General features: G+C 35.7%; 1 protein-coding gene across 5 annotated transcripts in view; it reads left to right on the forward strand.

Moving 5' to 3' along the window:
- Nucleotides 1-24638, forward strand: part of LRBA (LPS-responsive vesicle trafficking, beach and anchor containing) — a 554230-nt gene that overhangs the window by 463841 nt on the left and 65751 nt on the right. For all 5 annotated transcript variants that reach the window (XM_006770131.2, XM_006770133.2, XM_006770134.2 and 2 more), the window contains exon 48: nt 21441-21608. In XM_006770131.2, the coding sequence (XP_006770194.1) occupies nt 21441-21608 (168 nt within the window). The remainder of the gene's footprint in view (nt 1-21440; nt 21609-24638) is intronic.

Genomic DNA, 24638 nt, shown 5'->3' on the forward strand with positions numbered 1-24638 from the left:
AACTATCTTGAGCGGGGAAAAGGAACAAAACTCGAAGGCATCACACTTCAGGATCTTAGCATATATTACACAGCTGTGCCAATTAAAACAGTGCGTCATTGGCATGAATACAGACACATAGACTAGTGGAACAAAATTGAGAACCCAGAAATAAATGTCTGCATATAAGGTCAGCTGATCTTCAACAAGGGTGCCAAGAATATAAAATAGGGAAAAGATAGCCTCTTAAATGGTGCTGGGAAAACTGAATAGCCACATGCCCTATATTACATGAGATATAAAAATCAATTCAAAATAGATTAAAGACTTAAATCTAAGGCCTGAAACTGTAAAACTCCTAAAAGAAAACAGAAAAACCTTCGTGAACATTGGTGTTGACAATGATTTCATGGCTATTGACATCAAAAGCACAGGCAACAAAAACAGAAATAGGCAGGTGGGACTGCATCATACTAAAAAGCAAATGAAACAGCCAACAAAATGAAAAAGCAACCTATGGAATTAGAGAATCTTTTCAAACCATGTATCAGTTATGTAAGGGGTTAATTTCCAAAATATATAAGGAACTCCTACAATTCAATAGCAAAACATGCAAAACAAAAACACCCAAATCTAATAACATGATTAAAAACTCAGCTAAAGATTTGACTAGACATTTCTCCAAAGAGTACTTTACACTAACAAAGGGCCGACAGGTATATGAAAAGATACTTAAATTTACTATTCATCAGGGAAATGCAAATGAAACTACAGTAAGATATCTCACAGCTGTTGGGAAGACTATTATCAAAAACCAGAAGACAACAATTTTGGCAAGGATGTGGAGAAATTGGAATTTTTCTATACTCTTGGTGAGAATATAAAATAGTTGCACAAGTAGTAGAGCAAAAATTGGTGTTGCCTGGCATGAACAGCAGACACTCTAGAGTGGTTAACATTGGCCATTGTCTCAGGAGATGAGTTCTACTTCCTTTCTTGATATGGAATGTGCCAGAACTTTTCTAACCTCCAGAAATTTATTCCTGTTAAGCTCATTTCGAATACTCTTTCTTCAGTTACTTTGACCAGCTGATTTTATCCTTTAAGTCTTAAGTCATATGTCACCTTACCAAAGGACTTTTCATTGCTTATTCTGTTCAAAATTATGCTAGTCTATATCTCACCATTTTGTTTGTAGCATCAATTACTATCTGACATTATCTTGTCAAATAATTTGAGCTTTCAGTCTTCCACAAGAATGACAATGGGACCTTGTTAATGTTATTCACCGCTGTGCCCCAAGTTGTTAGCACTCTCTCTGAAATGTATGATAAGTCCTAAATGAAGATATAGTGGTAGAATAAATGAATGAACTTGTGGTCAGGAGGTTTTGTGGGTAAGGAGGGGAAGTGGTAAAATAAAAGATGAGTGTATTTGTTGAACACCTACTATGTGTCAGACATTGTTTTAGATCTTTTTTCATGTATTATTCCATTTTATTCTCTCAAGATATTATCCGTATTTTAAGGAAATTGAGACTCAGCAAAACCAAACAACTTATCCATTGTCACATTTGGACTAATAGGATCCTTTGGAGTTAGATTGTAGCTCATAGGTGGCAGAGTAGATGTCTGGCTCCACTGAGGAAGAAGCTATTTTCTTGCAGATTGGAAGTCTTCTGAGACAGTATCAGAGGGAATAGAAAGAAGGAACATACCATCAGGGGCCAGATAGAAGCCATGTTTCCTGTTATTAGGGCCATCTGCTGGTTTGGATTCTAGATCTAATCAGCTTCTTAAAGTGTAGCAAAAATCAAAATTCATCTAACTTAAAAGTTGTTTTCATGAGTCTGAAGCGGGGACCAGCAAACAAGCCCAAGGGCCAAATCCAGCTTGCTGCCTGTTTTTGTCAGTAAATTTTTATTGGTGCACAGCCACCATGTTTTTTACATTGTCCATGGCTGCCTTCGGGTTACAGTAGCAGAGTTGAGTAATTGTGATAGCGATCATGTGGCAAATCCTAATATATTTACTGTCTGGACTTTTATAGGAAAGTTTGTCAACCCCTGATCTAATGCATAGTTAGCAGCAAAACAAACAAACAAAAAACCCCACACAATTATTCCTAAAAGCCAACAACACAAATCCATAAAAATTAAAAGATTACAGCAGTTAGATTTTTAGCTAACCTTTCTAGCCAGGGATTGAACAAACCTTAATGTCCTTCCCTGTTGCAAACCCTGCCTTTTTAACTGCACAGTTGTTACACCAGGTGAGATAATGTTCTCTTAGGAAGTGCACAAAATACTTCCTTCTCTTTTTTATTTTTTAAAAAAAATCTATTTTATTGATTTTTTTACAGAGAGGAAGGGAGAGGGATAGAGAGTTGGAAACATCGATGAGAGAGAAACATCGATCAGCTGCCTCCTGCACATGCCCTACTGGGGATGTGCCTGCAACCAAGGTATATGCCATTAACCAGAATCAAACCTGGGACCCTTCAGTCCGCAGGCCAATGCTCTATTCACCGAGCCAAACCGGTTAGGGCACTTCTTTCATTTTAATGGGTCATTTACGCTGTGCCGTCAAACTCAGAGAATTTACCTCTCATTTTATTGAATTATATATGTTCTGTATATCAAAACCCATATCAAAACTATATCTTTTTCAAAGTAGACATTCCTGAGTAATTTAGAACCACCAGGTGATAGCAATATTTCTAGTTTCATACACAAGTACATTTGGTTAAGAATAAAGACAGATTACAAATATGCTAGGGAAGTGGAATGTTCTGTTTAATTTTATGATAAACTAAAAGTCATTCAGAAATCACATATTTATTTATTTGATAAAAATGGCATAATGATAATGATGTTATCTTTCTTTGATAGCTTGGGGTCACCATTATAATATTAATAGGACCCTCCGTAGAAAAGAACCTGGAGTAACCTTGTTTTGCTGTGTTGTCCCTGAAATGCAGTAAGCTCCTCTGCATTTCCCTTAGGGCCGATTATGTGGCTGCTTTGTGAACACTTTAGTTGACAGGTGGAAATGTGTGTGAGTGTATTGAATAAGGGGAAGAATGTAGGAAGAGGAAGTTGGTAGATATCTGTTTAATTTTAATTGAATTCTGGCTAAGAAAAGAGCCTGTACAGAAATACGGATTACTGTTAGCCAAGATAACATTTTTCAAAACATATTGTCCCTGGAGAGGAGAAGCAATGAAATAAAAGACACCGAGATAGTTTTTCTTCAGAAAAGGACATCTTTAATAGGTAGTCTTTTAGTATTATTAATTTCTTAGTTTATACCAAGTAGTACTTACCTGTGGGTATAAGGTCACTAAGTTTTCCAATAGCTATTCATCTATTAGCAATGTTGACCCTAATAATGAGTGTTTAAATGTTCTTATTCAAGGTTCATTCATTAAAAAAAAAAAAAAAAGCCAGATTGGAACTATCAGCTTCTGAGTCCCCAGTCCCTTTTCCCTGCAGTCCATACACTGTCAGATATTTAAACACTCAAAAAGTTTAATCTGTTTTAGCTGTGTTCCAGTAAATTCAAATACGGCTCACAGAAAGACATCCTTCTTGTTAACATGAGTGAGAGGAAGAGGACAATTAGATAATGCAGCGATGTTTTTAGATATATACACAAGAAGCTCTTTTTAGAACGATTTTTAAATTATTTGACATCAACATGCTTAAGTTAAACAGGATTTGGTTCATAGTATTTTCTCCCTTGAGAACTGTCTTTCCAAGAGGGATGATAAAGTGAAATATAAACACCCCATGAGAAGTGCACTGGTTTCTAAACATGTCATTGATTCTTTTAAAATAAACAACTGATCATTGTTACCTTCAGTGAGGGTACAGTATTTCTTCAGGTTGTTACATAATGAAAAGTAGGTTTTAAATGTTTTTACTAGTATATAGTGGATTACATATTGTTTGAATGTGAGCTTCTTGTTAAGAAGCCAATCTCTGTAGGTGCTTTCCAGAATGATGCTAATGGTGGATACAAATCAGCCTTTTGTTTTTAAAATGTTAGGTTGATTTTGCATTGCAGTTTTGTTTTTTCCTTTATGTATCTGAGGCTTTCAATCCATGTGTTTGAGTAATAAGTGCTACTGATGGGAATGCTTTCTGGAGCTCAGTAATGAACAGTGAGTTTCTCTGAAGATAAGCAGTGTAGGTCACTGTGACCCCTCCCTTGCACAAGAGAATGAGGACCTAAGAAGACCAGGTAGCACAGAGTACAATGAAAACCTAGAACCGCTGGAGAATAAGGACCAACTCCTAGGTCTTTAAGGCAGAGTTTGAAGGACTACCCACTCTGCTTGTGTTTCTTTAAGTCCTTTTAAAGAAACAGCTGGCTTTTATATAATATTTCATAGTCTTGGCCTTATTCATATTCCTGTTTCTAAAATTATAAAATATAGCCAAAGGTAAGAGTTATATTGATAATCTTAAATCTGTGTGTGTTTCCTTTGTTGATGTTAAAGTCATTGTCAGTGTGTATAAGGAGAACATTCTTCACGGGAGAAATGTGAAAAAATGAGCTAATACGGTTGGGTAGACATGTAGCCTTCTGTGCTTTTTATTGGAATGCATTGCTAAACGTGGTTTAGGGTATAAGCAAATTATTTTATTTGGATTCTAGATTCTCAGCTCCTAATAGCTTTTAAATTTATACAGTTTTTGTTTAGCTGTCAAAATATTTAATTATATCATGCCCAAAGGTGTAAAGCTGTCAAATAAATCCGAGTTTAGGCATAAACATTTGCTAAGTTACATGTGCTACTACACCCTTGGTTGTTACTGGGCAGCTTGTGAACCTGTTTGAGAGGGAGGGGTGTGTCGGGAACATTAACTCAGCAGGTACAGAACAACATTGGTCCAATGAATTAATGATTACTTGTAAAACAGCAGGTAGTAATGCCCCTAGTCTTTGTAATTCTCCTCTTGTAAAATAAAGCAGACTGGAGAGTGTGGTGGATTCTTTGGGTCAGTTTGCACTGTAAGAAAGCTGTCTTTTTGCAAAAATATGTTCTCTTTCTTTCCTTGCCTTACATTACTCTTTTTTGTTTGTTTTGTTTTCCTTGGAACAAAAGAGAAAGTACGCCATTCACACTATGCCCCTCTCCCTCATTCTAGAGTCTCTTGCCACAGGAGGAATGGTCCCAGTGGCACTTATAAAGAAAGCATTTACACCGAGCAACACTGAAGTTTAAAGTTTTCTATGTAAAACATTTTTCCAGCTTCATTGAGTATGGTTGACAAATAACAATTGTATATATTTAACTTGTACATGCAATGTGGTAAAATATTTTTAAAGAAAAGGAAAATTTTAAAATGTTAATTGTCCTTATCTGGTTATTTCATAAATAACTTTTGCTATTTGATAACATTATTTGGAGTTAGACTGTTAGCGTAAATACTAATGCAGACTTTACGAATGCAAAATTCACTAAGAGGTAGGGGAGTAAAGTAAATTAGTTCTACTTTGAAGCTTTTATTTTCTTCCCCTTTCAAAATGAATGGGAAGGTCCTTGAGAGGCCCTTGAATGAAAGCTGTTTTTCATTAGTGCTACCAAATACCTACTTGAAAGAGTTGAGTTCTAACTGAACACCCACACAAGAGAAAGGGAAAGCTTCCTTTTTCTGCAAGAGGACCATCAGCTAAATAGCTCTTGGCTTCTCTTTTCCAATCAGGTGGTTTCACATCAGAGTTAATTACTCCAGTCATTTATTCTAATCACCCTCCTCTTATGGCTAGCTGCATTCTGTCATGGGGTAGCATCGTTTGAAGCCAGTTAAGTTTGAAAACCACTGCAGGGTACTTGAGGCTCATTAGTGAGGCCTATCCATGCCTGGCTTTGGATTTGCTCCCTGATTAACTCTGCATCTCTCTGCCTTGTTCCCTCCTCCCGCCACCCACCAGCCCCCACTTTTCAACTCCTTTGCTCTAAAGAGGAATGTTTCAATTAACTCTTGCATTGCTGTTTGCCTTTTCACCTACATATTTAAGAAAAAATTAAATGTCAGTATTGCTAATAATATATTTGATAGACTCTGACCTTACAACTGCATCCTTTGTATTGAATTTAACTGAAAAGTTATATTTTTGAACAACAAAGGAGGAGTATAAATAAATCTGTGTCCTTGATCCATTTGTCCTAACTCTAACACAGGTAGTGATTCCCAGTTCTGATTTTACAGTACTCTACTGTGTCTTACAACTTACCATAGAAGTTACCTGAAAAGCTTAAAAATATCTTAACATCAGATTTATTTGTTAACATTGTTGTTTATTATTATAGTGATTTAATTTAGAAGTGTTTGCCAAGAGGGATATGTAAGGGCTATTAAATCACAAAAGCAAATAATGATTGTGCTATGCTTTTTAAAAAAGAAAAGAAAAACATATAATTCGTGTCCTGAGTAAGATAGTTTGAGACAGCGTTATTGTATAAAGTATTTAAAACATTTAAAAATTCAGCAAAAACATATACCGAGTTTTGTAGTTAAATGAGAATGTTTATTTAAAAAGGAAATAAGATAATTTTCTTTGTTCTTTTTGCACAGTAGTTTGATTTAAAGAATTCAGATAGTTCATGTGTAAATAAAATAATGACACATTTTAAAATACATGAAATCACATCTTTTTAAGTTGCTAATGCTCATGGATGGTCAAAAATAGCAAAATGAACTCATTGTTAAGTCTCATCTCAAAATAGTGTAATGGCTTGCTTCCTTATAAGAGTTTTTGGACCTAGCAATTAACAAATAGGGTAGTATTCTCTGTCTTGCTCTAATTTTTAAGTTTGATTTTTAAAATCTCTGAAAGAATAGTTAAATTAATGAAAAATTAGGCCTAAAATGTGTGCTTTTTATTTAGCTCTATTATTGAGTGTCTACTATGTGCTCAGTTTCAAGAGTGCAGATATAATCTCTTCCAGGAATTCACATTTTGTGAGGAAGACAGAAAACTAAACTAATACATGGTGAAGATTTTAGTTTTAAAAAGGTGGGTATAAAAGCAAAGAATAGTTGAAATAATAATAAAACCTGTAAGTAAACCTGCAGGTTTACATGGCATATCAGATTTAGTATGTACTCAGCTTACTTAATATTAGTGTTATCAAATGTTATATGTGAAACCCATTAAAATATTTCTTAGTGCAAAATGGTTTAAGATTTTCATAATGTAACTTTGGGATATACCATTCTACTTCAGAAGCTTTAAAAAGGATGTATAGTAGTTAATAACATGACTTTAGAGATCAGATCTGGGTTCAGACTGCAACTCTGATAGATACTTCCTGTGTAACACTAAACAATTTAGCATTCTTAGTCTCATTTGTAAAACAATTTTTTTTTTAAATATAGTGCTTATCTGGTAATATTGTGAAATTTTAAATAAAATAGCCCATGTAAAACATTTTACATAAAATGGGGCACATCATAAGTACTTATGAAATGTTAGGTGCTACTGTTATTATTATATTGTTATTGTTTAGCTGGTCAATGAATTTCTTCCAAGTTGACCTTCTGATGCATTTTCCTTGAATAATATATTGTCTTTTTGACCCTTTGTCGGGTTTATGATAGACATTATTTGCATCCATCAGGAGAAAATAAAATCTTCAAAGATGATACTGTAATATGTATTTCCCTTCTTCTTCATGCTATCATCCTACCCCAAATTTGATTGTGTTTAACCAACTATGGACATCTCATTTGCAATGGCTAGAAATCACAAGAAATTCTTCACATTTTATAAAACTCTGCCAAATTAGCATTGTATCAACTGGTTAAAGTTTCTATGGTCCATTTCATGCTTCTTATACAAAGCTTTAAGATCATAGTTCCTGAGCATAAACAATGAATTGTGCTAAATCGCAAGAATTTCTTAAATACCATTCATTCATTCAACAGACATTTATTAGGGGCTACTGAGTAATTAGGTCTGTGATCACAGAATTGGAAGAATATGACACCTGCCCTTTGGGGCTGTCATTATTAAGATCAAACAGACATGACAGTAACTAATTAGAGAAGTAGATTAAGTAAAGCATTTATTCAACAAATACTTTGTGAGTGCCTACTGTCTGTTTGTCTTTGGGATTATAGCAGTAAGAAAGCATAGTACCTGCTCTTTTCAAACTTATTTAGTGAGGGAGATGACAATAAATAAGAAATTAAACAAATAAACATAAAACTTGTGGTAATATATACTATACTAGTAATATAACAAATAATATAGTAGTTGTGGTTTGTACCATGGAGGAGAACAACAAGCCATCATTAGAGCATTTAATATGTATTTTTTTCATTTATTTGCACGTGTGATGTTTAAAAATATTTTTGAGATATAATTGACATGTAACATTATATTTGTTTCAAGTGTATAACATAATGATTCAATATTTATATGTATTGTGAAATGGTCACCACAAGTCTAGTTAATATCTGTCACCAGACATAGTTTTATATATACTTTATTCTGAGATCAAAAGAGGAAATGCCTTATTTTGCTTCCTGGAACGATTGGGGAAGTTTTAACCGGGGAGACTACATTTGATCACAATCTTAAAGAATGAGTAGAAGTGTGCTGGGGAGGAAGCAAGATAATGGAAAGGGTATTATAGATAGAAGAAGCAGTGTGAACAGAAATCTTATTGCTATAGTATAGCACAACAGCTAAACTTAATTCAGAAGGTAGAGTGCAAATGTGTGTAAGGGAACTGTGAGTGATGCCTATGGAAAGATAAGACCACAGGGAGGTTATATGAACAATCTTTAATGCCTTGTAAGTAACATGGACTTCTTTCTTTGGGGTTGTGGTGCCTGAAAGAGATTGCCAGACCTGGAGCATCAGTGTTACCTGAGGACTTTTTAAAAAGGCAGATCTAGGGCTCAACTCCAGATCTACAGAAACAGACCCTGTTGGGGGATCCAGGTGCTTTTAGGGCATGTTCAGTTGGATGGAGATCAGCTGCTCCATGGAAAGAAGAACCATAAAAAGTCTTGGGGAAGAGTCAACATTTGGTCATGTTTTAAAGCAGTGGTTCTCAACCTTGGCTGCACATTAGAATCCCCTGGGAATCTTTTTAAAATCCTGATTTCTGGGCCTCATCCTCTGGAAATTGTTTCTTTGGTACTAATGTTGTGGCCCCACCCCATAACAAAGAAACAGAATTTCTGGAGGATGAGGCCCAGAAATCAGGATTTTAAAAAGATTCCCAAGTGATTCTAATATGCAGCCAAGGTTGAGAACCACTGTTTTAGAGGAAGACCCAAAGAAAGGAAATTTTAGAGATAAAGAGAACAGTTTGGATAGTGTTAGAATAATTGAATCAAGAAATAATGAAACACAGATGCAAACATAGTCAAAGTGGAAGAAGAATGAAATTGAGAGGTATTTTGGAGGCTCGTTATCTGATCTGGTTTTGGAGTGAGAGGAAAAGAAGTCAAAATGACTGCCTCAGTTTTCAGATTGGCTGACTGGATGAAGGACTGGGCTGCAGTCATAATCCAAAAAGCAAGAAAGGAAGTAGTTTAAGAGGAAAAAGTATTATTTTCATACACACGTACACACGTACACACACACACACACACACACACACACACATACACACTCACACACACATTAACTTTGAGTTACCTGAAGCACACACCAAAAGAAGTACTCTGATGGTCAGTTAACATTTTAGACTTGACACCTTGACACTCTGGAGATGGTAATAATTGTCAGGTGAGGTAGTTGATGTCTGGCTCATCTGGCCTGAGTTATTTCAGAAATAAGGGCCTGGAACTGAATAATGAGGACAACAAACACTGGAGAGGTAAACAGAAGGATAGGACCCTACATTTAAAATTGAGAAGGATAATCAGAAATGTAGAAAGAGAATCTGGAGGGAGGGAATCAAGGAAGCTCAGAAAAGAGAGAGAAACATAAACACCATTAAGCAAAGAGATGAAGTAAGGAAAGATAAGCACCCATTGGATTTAGACAGTCAGACATGGTCATCTTTGCCAATACATTTTCAGTGGTGTGCCTGTAACAGAAAAATTAGAGATTGGTAAGATGTTGAAAGGGAGTTAAGGAAGCATAAATAACAAATTTACTTAAATTTTCCAAAAAGTTAAGGTTATTGATCTCATATTGCCCAGATAGTCATGGATACATAAAAATAACTAAAACTGACCCTATAACTAGTCATTATTCCATTGATAACTCGGAAAGGACCATACCTACAATTTACTGTGATGTAGAGTCTCATAGACTTTTATCACAAACATGAAAGGATTTCTAGGAGTGGGCAAACAGAGGCTAGTTCCAATTGCTGCTAAAAGGAGGTGCCTTTTATGAGGTGTATGAATATATCCACAGTGTCTGTAGATTTATTGTATCTGAATTTTAGTAAACCCTGTGTTCCCTATAATAAATTGTAGCCCATTCTATCTAATAATAGACAAAGATTGAAATTAACCATACCTCCACTACGCTTCCCATTGGCTAATCAGCAAGATATCCAAATTAACCTCCAACAAAGATGGTGGCCGACAGCCAGGCAGCTGAAGCTAGCAGGAGGCTTGCTTGCTCCAGTGATGGAGGAAGCCAAGGTTCCCCGTCTGCTGCGGCCAGGCTCTGAGCTCCACTTTAAGCAACAAAATTGCAATTATAGAAGCTAAACAAACCCCAGATACCTGCTTTAAGCCGGTGGTGGCCACAGAGCTGGAGCGGCAACAAAGTTTCAATTATAGAAGGTAAATAAATGCCAGAATAAGAAAAAAAAAGAAAAAAGGAGAGTCTGGGAGCTTCAGTTGCCGGCAGGCTTGGCCAGCCTGAAAAATCCTCAGCCCCTCATCCAGGCTGGCCAGGCACCCCAGAAGGGACTCCCACCCTAAAGGGGGTGCAGGCAGCCTGAAAACAGCCATCAGTTCCTCATCCAGGCTGGCTAGGCACCCAAGTGGGGACCCCCACCCTGATCTGGGACCCCGCTGGCAAGTGGACATCCCCCGAGGGCTGCCGAGCTGCCAGAGGGATGTCAGATGGCCAGCTTAGGCCCAATCCCCCGGGGAGCAGGCCTAAGCCAGCAGATGATTATCCCCTGAGGGGTCCCAGACTGCCAGAGGGCACAGACCAGGCTGAGGGACCTTCCCTCCCCCACCCCGAGTGCACAGATTTTTGTGCACCGGGCCTCTAGTGTCTATATAGTTCTTAAAGTACATAACTGATACAGCTGAGTAAACAATATGCAAGAATTCTAACCACGAACTTTTAAAGTTAGAGCGTTTACAGTTGACATTGTAGTTAATAGAATTAGCCATTTACTTTTATTGTTGGAGAGGTCAGTCATAGTGCCATCTTTCACATGCCACCACATCTCTTCAGGGATTTGTAAATGGCTAAAGAATATACATGACAGAACATTATGTCTGTTTCACACTTGAAGATACTATATTTCTGCTGTTGTGTCCTAAGGTATAGCCATTCTTCATGTGCTGAAAATTATAACAACCTTTTCAGAACCGCATCAAAGGTCATTTTGTAGTCTGGAGGTGCTTTGTGCTTTGGGAGCTTTATCTTTATCTTCAGTAAGAAAAGGTGTATTTTATAAAGGGTTAAATAATGCTAATCCCTACATTCTAATTTCAGAACTAGAGTCCTGGTGCATGAAAATTCATGCACTTCGGGGACGGGGAGGTCCCTCAGCCTGGCCTGTACCTTCTCGCAGCCCAGGACCCCTCGGGGGATGTCCAGCTGATGGCTTAGGCCCACTCCCCTGGGGATCGGGCCTAAGCTGGCAATCAGACATCCCTCATGGGAAGCGGGACTACGCCATAGGTTGGGCATCCTTAGTACTGCTGCAGAGGCAGGAGAGGCTCCCGCCACCGCCGTAGCACCGGACAGCCAGGAGTCAGCTGTGGAAGTGCTCTGACCACCAGGGGGCAGCTCCTGTCTTGAGCGTCTGCCCCCCTGGTGGTCAGTGCACGTCATAGCAACCAGTCATTCCTGGTAGTTCTGCCATTAGGGTCAATTTGCATATGACCCTTTTATTATATAGGATATTGTAAAAATTTGAATGCAGGTTCAGTTCAGGGAATTGAGTAGAAAGCTTTTCTGTCAATGTTGTAGCCACTAGTTACGTGTGGCTGTTGAACACTTGAAATGTGGCTCATCTGAATGGAGATGTGATGTACATTGTAAGTGTAAGATGCATGCCAGATTTCTAAGACTTAACACAAAATAATACTTTTTACATAGATATATGTTTAAATGATATATTTGAATTTCTGATTAAATATACCGTGTTAAATTAGTTTCATCTGTTAATTTTTTAAACTGTGACTACTAGAAATTTTTAAATTATATATGTGGCTTAAATTAATTTTCTGTTCATAGTCACTTTACTACCCAGAATTGTTTTGGCTCGGACATCCCAGTACTGAATGTGAACATAATTTAATACTTAAGTAGTATACATATTTCTATTAGAATTAGCAGCCTTAGATTGAAAAAGAAAGGCTTAGGATTAACTTCAAATCTATAAAAGAAAATCCAAAATACTAATATTAATTTCAAAACTGAGTTAATCTTTTACTATATAAACTGTTCCTTCTCCATGATGAAGGTCAAACTTGAAACCTGGTTGTCATCCTGAACTCCCTTTCCTTCATCTCTCACATTGGTAATCAGTTGGTGGAGTCACATCTTAAATCAGCGGTTCTCAACCTGTGGGTCGCGAACCCTTTGCCGGTCGAACAAACCTTTCACAGGGGTCGCCTAAGACCATCCTGCATATCAGATATTTACATTACGATTCATAACAGTAGCAACATTACAGTTATGAAGTAGCAACGAAAATAATTTTATGGTTGGGTCACAACATGAGGAACTGTATTTAAAGGACCAGAAGGTTGAGAACCACTGTAAATCTTTCTAAAATCTTTCCCCTCCTCTTCACTGCCACTGCCACTATCTTGAGGCTCTCAGTGCCTCTCATGTTGACTACTGTAGTCATCTTAGAGATGGATGACCTTTTGCCTACCTACCACCCTCAAAGAGGCATCTCATCTCACTATCCCCAGAATCTAGCATAGAACAGAACCTATAGTAAGCACTCAATAAAAGCTTGTAGATTGAATGGATGACAGAGCTGCTGATATTAATCAAAAGTTGCAAAATGAAAAAAAGACTTTGAGTCCTACATTTAATGTATGTATATACAATTGCAGACACAAAGTAAATGCAGATGTCATTTTCTGGCTGAACTTGTCAATGCTTTAAAAATATTCAGCAACTTTTGTGTTCATATTCTTTACTTTAAGTTTTTCTTTGTTGGGTATTCTTGGAGGTGGTGATATAATAAGCATGCTGTTTTGCCAAGGATTTTGATTTGCCAATATAAGTTTATGGCAGTCAGTCCAGGGAGCCACTGGTGCCATGAAGACAGCTCCTTGGTTTTGTCTGGAGTCCCCATGGGATTAAACTACATCTGGCAATAAGTAGAGATTTTGGTCTGGCCCTCTTCAAAGGAAAAGACTGCTAGTATTTATCAGATCTATGTGGATAAGCAAATGGGAAAGGATTACATATTTTAGTTTTGTTCTCCTTCCTTTTGTAACTAACTAGAAAATGAAACTTCCAGAACTTTGTACAACAAATTAAGACATTTTTTCCATGATTTAAAGAAGAAACCTATTCTTTTTTCTAAACCTAGGTGGATCATTGAGAATTTTAGATTAATGTTTTAATTACTTAAGTGTATGTTTTTATAACTAGTGTATCTCAGAGAGCATAACAGCAATTTACAGTGCTCAGATTTAATTTTCTAGGGATTTTGACGTCCGTAAATATTAGGACATCATGGCTGGCATTTGGAGGCTTTTGTTGCCCATCTATCTGTGAAGGAAAGTTTACCTAAAATTACTTTCAGAGGAGAAACTTGGACCTGTCTCAGGACAGGCCGCTGTCCCTTCCAAGTGAAGGTGGGCCTTCCTCTACACACTTTTAACAGATTATTAGCCCTGTGACTCGGCTTAGCTGTTGTTGAAGCCTGTGGCTCTTCATTTAACTGACAGAATAAAATGGCTGCATTCCAGGTACTTGTCATAGAGTATAATCTAGAATTTACCATTCGAAGCCTCACCTACGAAAACTAATGTTTATGCAGGGTTGCCTGAAGAATATGTAGTCTCTCCATTTGTCTATACTTTAAATCTATCTAGGATTAACTCAGTCCCTTCGAGAGTCACATACCTGGATTCCATCATATTGCCAAGGGAGGAATTTCTTATCTCAGGAATAGAAATAATGTGTGTTTTTTTTCTTTAGGCCATCTGGTTTATTTTTACATTATGGTCATATTTGACTCTTGTAAGTGTTCGTGTTTCTTTCTTTATGTTGCCTAATAGAATTCTAGCTGAGAGCCAGATATATAGTGCACCTTTACCAAGTCAATGGAATTTCATGGCGTGATTTTTATGTACTTCTTATCATTATTTTTATAGTTAAATTTATTTTATCTTGATTGTGCATTGTTGTAAGCTCTAAATTGTTTTCTGAATGAAGTCATGCAAAACATAACAAATAGTAAAGTAGATGAGTATCTCTGTCCTTGTATATAGTTGTTTGCCATCCATTCTTATGGGATAGAGTTTTTTTTAAAAGCTCCATCTCCTTATTTGTATTATACTATAACTAGTTTAAAATATCTGTATATTATGAATTCCTAGATTTTAGATTAGGAGTGACCTAAGGTTGAAATGTTAATTAAATGTTTTAATGTTCTGTAGCTCTAAAGAAAATAGTTGGATAAAATGTCAGCGTGCAGGACTATTTTAAACATTGGGGAAAAAAATCATCTCCCTGAAAAGGAGGGTAATTGTACAAGTTTGCCTAATCCTTTTGATCTTGGCACACAGCAATACAGACTTCAGTTGAGATTAAAACTATGAATTTCAAAGGAAACATGGCCTTCAGTGTGTAAAATATATAACAGCTGGTTGACTAGTCCATTTAAAACTACACAATAACAATCGTAGACAGAATGATTGTCCTGCCAAAAGATGCACGAGTGCTTGATGGTTATATCAAGATATGATACTAACTCACACTTTTCTTTAGTAATGGTAGAAATGTAGGAATGAGCGGTGTGCTGCCGACTCCAAAATCTCTCTTCTTCCCAACAGTTCAAGGGCAGTTTGTAAGTACAGAACTCCCTTTACTGATTTCTCTATCTGCTTTCAGCCTGAACTTCAATGTGTTGTTGACTAAATTTCATTTTTTAAGCTGTCAGATACAATTTTTTTTTCTCAGCATCCAACAGTTCTCCCCACCCCCCCTTTAATCCTTGATCCTACCTTTCTCCCTATGGTTTTCATGACTTATTGTTCTTAATGTCACAGCTTCACACAATTTTTAAGCCATAGAAATTAAACTTTTCTTTGTAAATAGTATAAAATTTTGATTTACATTTTTGTTATATATTTATATTAAGGTAAATATCTGGATTCTGAAGCATGGTGATGTATTGTAATCAATATGGGAGAATGTTAACTCCTGTTAGTATATTTCATCAGCATTTTAATGTTTTCACTGTTGTGTTTTACCTGAAAAGGTAATCTTTAATCGGTTAATTAATGCATATTTTAAAGAAAATGGGGATTAATGTGGATTTGCCACTTTTGAATAATTCTATTTGGAAAGCATATTTCTATTCAAAATTCATATCTGTTCATAATGAAAATATGTTGATTTTTCTGTGACTTGCGTTTCTTGAAATTTTTTGATATAACAGCTAATTTTCTATTCATTCTATTTATTTCAAAGAAAGAAACTGAAAATTTGCTAAAGTTACTTGGATTCATCACAGATTCAGAGCCAGCATTTAAGGAGTTAAAGTATCTTATTAGAGAGACAGGAAATCTGGCAACTATTGCAGAAACTAGACCTAATGGTGCACACAAACAATTTGTCAGTCTTCTTAAATGTGAATAGCTTTCCGCAAAGTGGCTGCTCTTGCTTTGTTTGAACAGGCTAAACTTTTCCTTTTTGGACTTTAAATCTTAGAAGTGAAATGTGATCCACATATTCAATCAAAATCATTTAATTCAAAGCATATTTTGATTGGAACAAAGTTGACATGGAAAGAAACTCTAGAATAAAAAAGTTGAAAGGACTTTATATCATATATTTAGCAGGAAAATTTGAAACAGTTCTAATTAGGCTGAAAAAAACAGCTTTCTTCAATGTAAATTACAAAGGTCATATATCAATGTTAAGGAAACATTACCACTAGTGTTTGAAATCCAGCACATGCAAACATAACAGACCAGTTCATTTTAAATATGTGTGTGTATGTGTGTGTGCGTAGAAGGCTGTATTACATGTATTTGAAATGAAAAATACTTAAAATTCCGAGTCCATAATGTTGTATATTACATTTTTGCCAATCCAAACATTAACTCCTTTGAAACATGTCACTATCTACACTCAAATGAATTCTCTTAATTATAAGTACAATTAAAATTTTATAAGACTAATTTTTATTTTTTCTTCCATTAAAAGTATGATTAAATGCATTTTAAAATACATATCAAGGCAAGAGAGTTAGTGATTTTTATTTTTTTATTTGAAACTTCAAGTTATAGGGTTTTATATCTCGCAACTAAATAGGGCCTTCCAGAAGCTTGGGCATGCAAGTAATGGTAAAGGTATGCAGAAATGTGTATCTGGGCTGGTTATTTCTACACTTAAGGTTTATAAGTAATATTTACTTGTTTTGTTTGATTTTTTTAATAACAATCATTTATCCTAAGATGTCAGTAGCTTTTATTTAGTTGTTTTCTTTTAAATGGTGTGGTATGAGAACATTCAGCAAAATATAAATAAACAATTTGGAGTTATAAGTATGAGAAACAAATAATATACAAGTAAGTTTTCCTGGTCTTGAGGTAAACAATTAACATATAATTTCTTTTGCTAATTGAAATTGATATGCTTGATTTTATGTCATTTTTACATTAAAGAAAACTTGATTGTTTGAAAATAAAAGGAAATTGCTAGAGTATCTCTCAGCCATGCATGGGTTAAACACATGATTAATGCCTTTTATTTTAGACTTTTTATTCTCAAATAGCTTAGAGTTTCTTGGAAAAAGCAAACTATTTCTATGGAAGTTATAATATTATTTGACCCCACTGTAGGAAACGAAGAATAATTTTATATAACTTTTTTTTACCAATAAATAATTCATCTCCTTAATGAGTTAGTTTCATGAAAACAGATTACATTTTTTCAATGAGATTTATTGTTAGACACATATTCATATATGTTATAATGATTTCTGACACAGGGTTATACAAACGAGTTATTTATGAATAATTTACTATTATCTTTAAAATATTAAAGGTTTATTTTTTATGTTCTGCATGCATATCAAGCAAATACAAGTTACTAATAAGTTGTATTTGACATCTGTTTACTGTACATTTTAGCATATCTAAAAAAGTATTTTAGTCTTTGTATAATAGATCTCATTAAAAAAACAGATATCAACCCCCAGACAGTTTGTCAAGACTAATATGAGTCCCCCTGGATTGGATTGACAATTTGTGTGAGGCTTCATATGATAGTCTTTTCATAGTCTTATTTGATCCTTAACAATTGGACATTAGTCACTGATTTATTTTATAGTAACTCAGATGAGTTGGATATTATTATATTGTGTTGGACATTTTAGTGGATTTTCTTGTTTACAAATTTTACTCAGAGCACACATTGGATGTAAATGATGTATTCAGCCTGCTAGGGGAGTACTAACAACTGATTGGTTAGGTTTGAGAGCAGCATGGGAAGCCTGTTACTATCCCCTAGCTGCAAACCATATTTAACTCCAACCTTAATGAGGACTGCCTGTCCTAAAGGCTTTGAAAAACCTCAAATGCTTAACATTCCACTGGCATGTTTTTATTTATTTGTGACTAAAAATGTGGATATAAATAAGTATTTTATATAGAGTATTTTTAACAACCTTAACATATAAAAAGGGATTTAAGGAATTTTTAATATGTTTTATGATTTATATTTTTTGACTCTCAAAAACAAAGGTTATAAAAAAATGTAATCCAAAGGTATTCTATTTTGAATTACTTGTTTTTTTTTTCCCTCAACAATTTCTTTCCCCCTTCTTGTCTTTACCTCTTCCCTCAAGTCCTTAGTAAGTCCATTTATATTAAATACTTTTGGTTAGGCAGTTGTCATTCGCTGATATCAAAAGAATGTTAAAGTCCTGAACTTACTTTGTACTGAAATGTACTAAAAGTTTTTGGAATTCTCTTATATCCTTAACTAGCGGTTTGTTTGTGTTTTTTTTTCTTTTTTCTTTTTTTTTAAAGATTTAGTATATTGCAAGAAATGCTTGAGGACAGTTAATGAGATTTTTAGTGTAGTCTTTAAATGTTTATTTAAAATTTATTCATGAAGGCAATGTGTTTATCAATCTCTGCAAAGATGTTGCCAATCATTCCATGGTACTGGCCAACCCCTTAAGGACTGACCAGTATGATATTGAAAGGGGAGGGCTGAACCATGACACTGGAGTCATCTCTGCGTGTGTGATGTGGTATCAAGGTTTAAGCATCTAAATCTAACCAACTTCAACATTTTGAATATGCAAAAAAAAGTAATCAACATTAGTAAGACAATTCTTTGATGACAGCAAAATAAAATTGCTCTGGTTTTTAGGGCTTTAATATTGAGAAAATTTATTTGTACTTTGTCATTTGCTGAGCCTTCTAGAATTTTATAGTTTCAAATCACAATACCATGGACACTTGGGAGACTCCTGACTGTTTTATCTTATTAAACAATTTTGAAATCATTAATTTTTAATTAGCTTGGATGCAGGGTTTTTATAGTTTCAATAATGTGTGTATATAAACTAAACGTTTTTTATTTAAACTACTGGCGAGAGTATTATTTACATAAATAAGTGTAGGTTCTTTCCGAGAGTACATACTGTGAGTTTGCTTCATATGGTGGCACCTTTTTTGTAGATTCAGATATTACATGCTAATCTATTACATGCAGAGCTTTTCAGCAGTTTGTAGACTCAAATTTTGAACAAATAAAAAGGATGTAATCTCAAAGATATGTAGAGGTTCTTCCCTGATTGAAAGTTCTAATTAAGTGAATTGGAGAAAATTAACTGAAATTAGCTGTCAGAAAGTCACATTTAAATGAGTGATGAGCTAGTCTGGCAGTAAACATTTAAATGATATAAATTGCCATTTAAGTGTATGGTTTAATGTTTGTCATGCATTAATGTGACATGAGACTGTAGTGACAATCAAGCAGCTTGCTCTAATTTGAACATATTTAGGGCTTTTGTGTGGAGTGCACTGCACACAAATTAAGACAATTGCTGTTTTTATGTGTCACTTTAAACATGTTCCCACCCCCCATTCCTACCCAAGGCCTTGAGTTAATGAAACAAACGTATCACTTTGGGGTGCAACTTGCATTAATAGTTCCTGGATTTGGGGATTGATTTTTTTAAATCCACGTACTTAAAATAGAAATTTATTTAAAGCTATTACAAGACATTCTCTTCTTATGTCAAATAAAATATGAAGCAGTCTTGTGCTCTGTTAGCTATTTACTAAATGTATAAATACGAGTTTTACAAGAAATGTCTAAAATAGTAACTTTGACTATTGAAACATGCTAAATTATTTTTAGGTATACTTTTTTTTCAGGTACACTTTGCAATATAAGAATTACCTAGAGTTTTATTTACAGAATTATTTTTTATATTTTAAAGTACACCATATATTGTGAAGCCAAGTTAAATATTATTAAAGGAAATATATTTGAATTTGGCCATAAACATCTTTCTTATTCTTAGGCATTTATTTTAATAAACCAAATATTTGCACAAGTCTACACCTGTGAAATAATAGGAACTTATTTTGTGATGAGAGAGTTTATTTCATACTCATTGCTTGCTATAGAAGTTAGTCAACTTTGTTTTAAAAACAACAGACTTCTTTTTAAAATATTGATAACATAGCAAGTCACGCCAAAACACATCATAGCCATTCACTTATTATTCTAACAGTAAGAATTTCAATGAGACACTAACCTGATAAAACTTGGTACACTTCGGTTCACTCTTCACAGTTTGAGTTTAAGAGATCTCTGATTTGAATCAGAGATAAAGTGGTCCATAATACTAAACTTTCATGTTGGAATAATATTGAACAATAATAAATAATATAAATACCTCGAGAATGTCTCCAGTTTTCTTAAACTCTTATTTTTAATTTTATTAAATTCAGCGAACATTGGCATCTATTGTGTTTTAGGTACAGTGCCCGTACTGGGAATGTAATGACCTGGAGTGGATCTGTGCCCAGCATTTCTACTGAATACTTGATTAAGTTCATTCATTATTTATTGGACACTGTTATGTTACCAGAATCAGATAATTTGGAGTCATTTGATATTAATACCTAGAATAATAATTTAGTAATTATAAGTATTCCTCCTAAGATCTCATTTGTTGGCATGAAAATTCAGTTGAAATAACTAAATGATTTGGTTACAGTTGTCACATGCAGTAAACAAAAAAAAATGTTTATACAGTATTTAGAAAAATTATAAATATTCTAAGTGGACAGTAAATTTTTAATGTTTCCACATTTGCTGTCCTACAGTAGCCTTTACATTATATGACCTATCTTTGAAGCATGAATTGAGTACCTGTCAGGTCTTGAGTTATGTGACCAAGACAGAACCTCATCCCTGGTCTTCACTGTGCTTACACACAGTATGGTAGAATAACACCAAAATGTTAATGGTAGCAATCTATTATAATTCAGCATGACAAGTGCAGGAAAGACTCTAATCCTGTCTAATAAAGAGGTAATATGCTAATTGGTCCTCACACCATCACAAAGATGGCGGCGCCCACAGTCAATAAGGAGGGAATATGCTAATTGACTGCTCCGTCCTCAAAGATGGCAGTACCCACAGCCACAAGATGGCGGCGCCCAGTCCCCTCAGCCCCCCAGCCGCCCAGGGCCATTCCGAGGTGCAGGTAACCAGGGCCGGCCGAGGCTTGTGCTGCTGACAGTGGCAGCAGCAGAGGTGTGATGGGGACATCGCCTTCCCCTGATCGCCAGGTTGCGTTCCACCCCCGAGGGCTCCCGGACTGTGAGAGGGGGCAGGCCTGGCTGAGGTACCCCCCACCTCCAGTGCATGAATTTTCATGCACCGGGCCTCTCATTGTAAATAAGGGAGAACAGATTCTGGTGGAAAATAGGACACCAGACTTAGTCTGTTCACAGTAAATTTAGCATCAAAACTTTACTGCTTGTTCTCAATTTCTCTACATATTTTAAAAATAGAATTCAGCATAATAATACAACCTATGCCTTTTTTCAGGCTCTGGAGAGTGAATTTGTTTCCTGCCAACTTCACCAGTGGATTGATCTCATTTTTGGCTATAAACAGCAAGGACCGGAGGCTGTTCGATCCCTCAATGTGTTCTATTACCTGACCTATGAAGGAGCTGTCAACCTGAATTCAATAACTGATCCTGTGCTGAGAGAGGTAATTACCTGACTGGGGCTAACAGGTGTCTTTAGACTAGAAGGTATTAGATGCCATCTTCCTCCTCCTTTCATTTGACTAAAGATGAAACTGAAACCAGGTGGATGAAGTATCTTAAGCAGGATAACCTTCCAGTTAGAGACTTAGTTGGGACTTGAACCCAGGACTTTCTTCTAATAAAATGCTCGACTCAATAAAAAAATGAGAGCTTCTTCAAGCTGAAACCATGAAGGGATAAATAATAATAATTATAATTTTTATAACTTTGCAGGCTACTCACTAATTGAAAGTATTAGGAAAATAATTTAATAAAGAAATAAGACTGCAAGCATATATCTATTTAAATGTGATAAAACACATATTTATAGATGATACATAAGTACCTGTATAGCCATAGATGGTAATAGTAGGAATGAAATCTAACATTTTCATACTTTATCTTTATTCTTGAAAGTCTTACAGATGTCCCCTTTGTTTTTTCCACTTGACCCCTCCACCCTGTACCTGCACCTCCGAGGCCTTCACCACACTATTGTCAGTGTCCGTAGGTTATGCATATATTGCATACAAGTTCTTTGGTTGATCTCTTCCCACCCACCCCTGACTTTGAGATTTGGCAGCCTGTTCCATGCTGCTATGTCTCTGGATCCATTTTGTTCATTAGTTGATTTTGTTCATTAGATTCCACAGATGAGTGAGATCATGTGATACTTATCTTTCTCTGATTGGCTTATTTTGCTTAGCATAATCACTTTAAAGAGAACATTATGTGTAATAAGTAAGATTTGTCATTTTTCACCAGTACTCAGTACATTCCTTTATAATTCTGTGTATGACCTGGTCATGTTGACAGTGCATAATAAGCACTCATCACACCTTAATTTATGTTTATATTTTACTAGAGGCCCAGTGCACGAAATTCATGCACTGGTAAGGTCCCTCGCACCTTCCTCCAGCCACCTGCCACCACCACCAGCCAGGGAGGGCCTCCCTCCCTTCCCCCAGCTGGCCTCACCCTCTGGTTGAATTCCTGGATGAACTCCCAGTCGAAGGGACAATTTGCATACTATGCTTTTATTATATAGGATGCTATATAAACATATATTTCTATTAGATTCAGCATGCATTCTAATAATGTGGCTTGCTGTGTTCTAAGTATGGTAGGTACCTGATGTGTTTGAAAGAATATATCACTTCATTACTTAGTACTATTTATATAAATATATATGATTAATTCACAAAGCTTTTTTTAATATAACATGTCTAGCCAATTCTTTTTCTTTTTATTGAATTTATTAGGGTGATGTTGGTGAATAAAATTATATAGGTTTTAGGTGTACAGTTATATAATACATCATCTGTATATTGTATTGTGTATTCACCACCTTAAGTCAAGTCTCCTTCCATCACCATTTAAACCCCCCTTTACCTTCTTCTACCTCCACCCACCTCCCTTTCTCTCTGGCAATCACCATACTGTTTTTCTACAAAGCTTTCTGAATGTTATTTATCAAATGTGATCATCTTTTATTATAGCCATTCTATATCATAATGCTAAATCCTGTGGCACAGTACAGTGTGATATAGTAGAGCAGGGGTCCTCAAACTTTTTAAACAGGGGGCCAGTTCACTGTCCCTCAGACCGTTGGAGGGCCGGACTATAGTTTAAAAAAAAAAACTATGAACAAATTCCTATGCACACTGCACATATCTTATTTTGAAGTAAAAAAACAAAACAGGAACAAATACAATATTTGTATTTGCATGTGGCCCTCGGGCCGTAGTTTGAGGACCCCTGTAGTAGAGTGAAGAAACAGACAGACAACCAGTCAATAAATGTGGATTTCATTCCTGGCCCTGAGTCTACTAGTTGTATGACATGAATCTGCCTGAGACTTCATTTCCATCAGACATAGAATTGGTGTGATAATGCCCCTCCTCTAGAGTAGCAGTTCTCAACCTGTGGGTCGCAACCCCTTTGGCGTCAAATGACCCTTTCACAGGGGTCGCCTAAGACCATCCTGCATATCAGATATTTACATTACGATTCATAACGTAGCAACATTACAGTTATGAAGAAGCAACGAAAATAATTTTATGGTTGGGGGTCACCACAACATGAGGAACTGTATTAAAGGGTCCATTAGGAAGGTTGAGAACCACTGCTCTAGGGATAAGCACACTGTATGTATGTACAAGGATAGAGGATTGGTACTAAACCCAGGCAGGAGAATCCAGGCATGTTTTCTGAGAAATGAGAGGCTGGGACTGTACAATGAAAGATGAATAGAATATTGGGTAGAGTCATGAGCAAAGGATATGTACGCATAGATGAAAGAGATCATAGCTGGAGAATGAAATGAACTGAAAGTGATAAGATGATAGAGATAGGAGCCAGACCACCAAGGAACTTCAGTGCCATAAAAAGTATTTTTACCTGTATTATAAGGCAGTGGATTGAAGGTTGAAGGTTGGTTACAACACCACATGTATTGTTTTTTAGAACATGTCTAGAAGATTGAACAGATAAGAACTGAAAAGTACCCATTGGGTTGTTCTCAGAATCCTTGGTGACCTTAGAGAAAGTAACTTAGGCAGTACAGGGCTGTGCTGTGAATGGTTGCTGAGCAAGTAAACACAGTGGGAAAGGAAATAATTGAAGGGAGAACTTTTAATAGCTTTATTGAGATTTGGCTCACATTTGACACAATTCGCCCATTTAAAATGTCCAATATAATAGCTTTTCGTATACTCACAGTTTTACAAGCATCACCACAATTTAATTTTTGTCACCACAATAAGATACCCCATACCCATTAGCAGCCACTCTAAGGGAGAGCTGTTTTTTTGTTTATGTGGGGTTTTTTAGCATATAGATTTGCATTTATTTATTTTACTAAAAGTTTCCTATCCCCCCCCCCCTTCCTTTCTGGATATTGGGAGAGAGGTCGGACCCTTTCCTTTCAAATGATTCCCCCCTCCCCCATGGGGAAAGGTAAAACCTAAACTAAAATTTTTTTTTATTTTCTC

Source organism: Myotis davidii, unplaced genomic scaffold (genome assembly GCF_000327345.1).
Source record: "Myotis davidii unplaced genomic scaffold, ASM32734v1 scaffold323, whole genome shotgun sequence".
NCBI classification, from domain to species: domain Eukaryota; kingdom Metazoa; phylum Chordata; class Mammalia; order Chiroptera; family Vespertilionidae; genus Myotis; species Myotis davidii.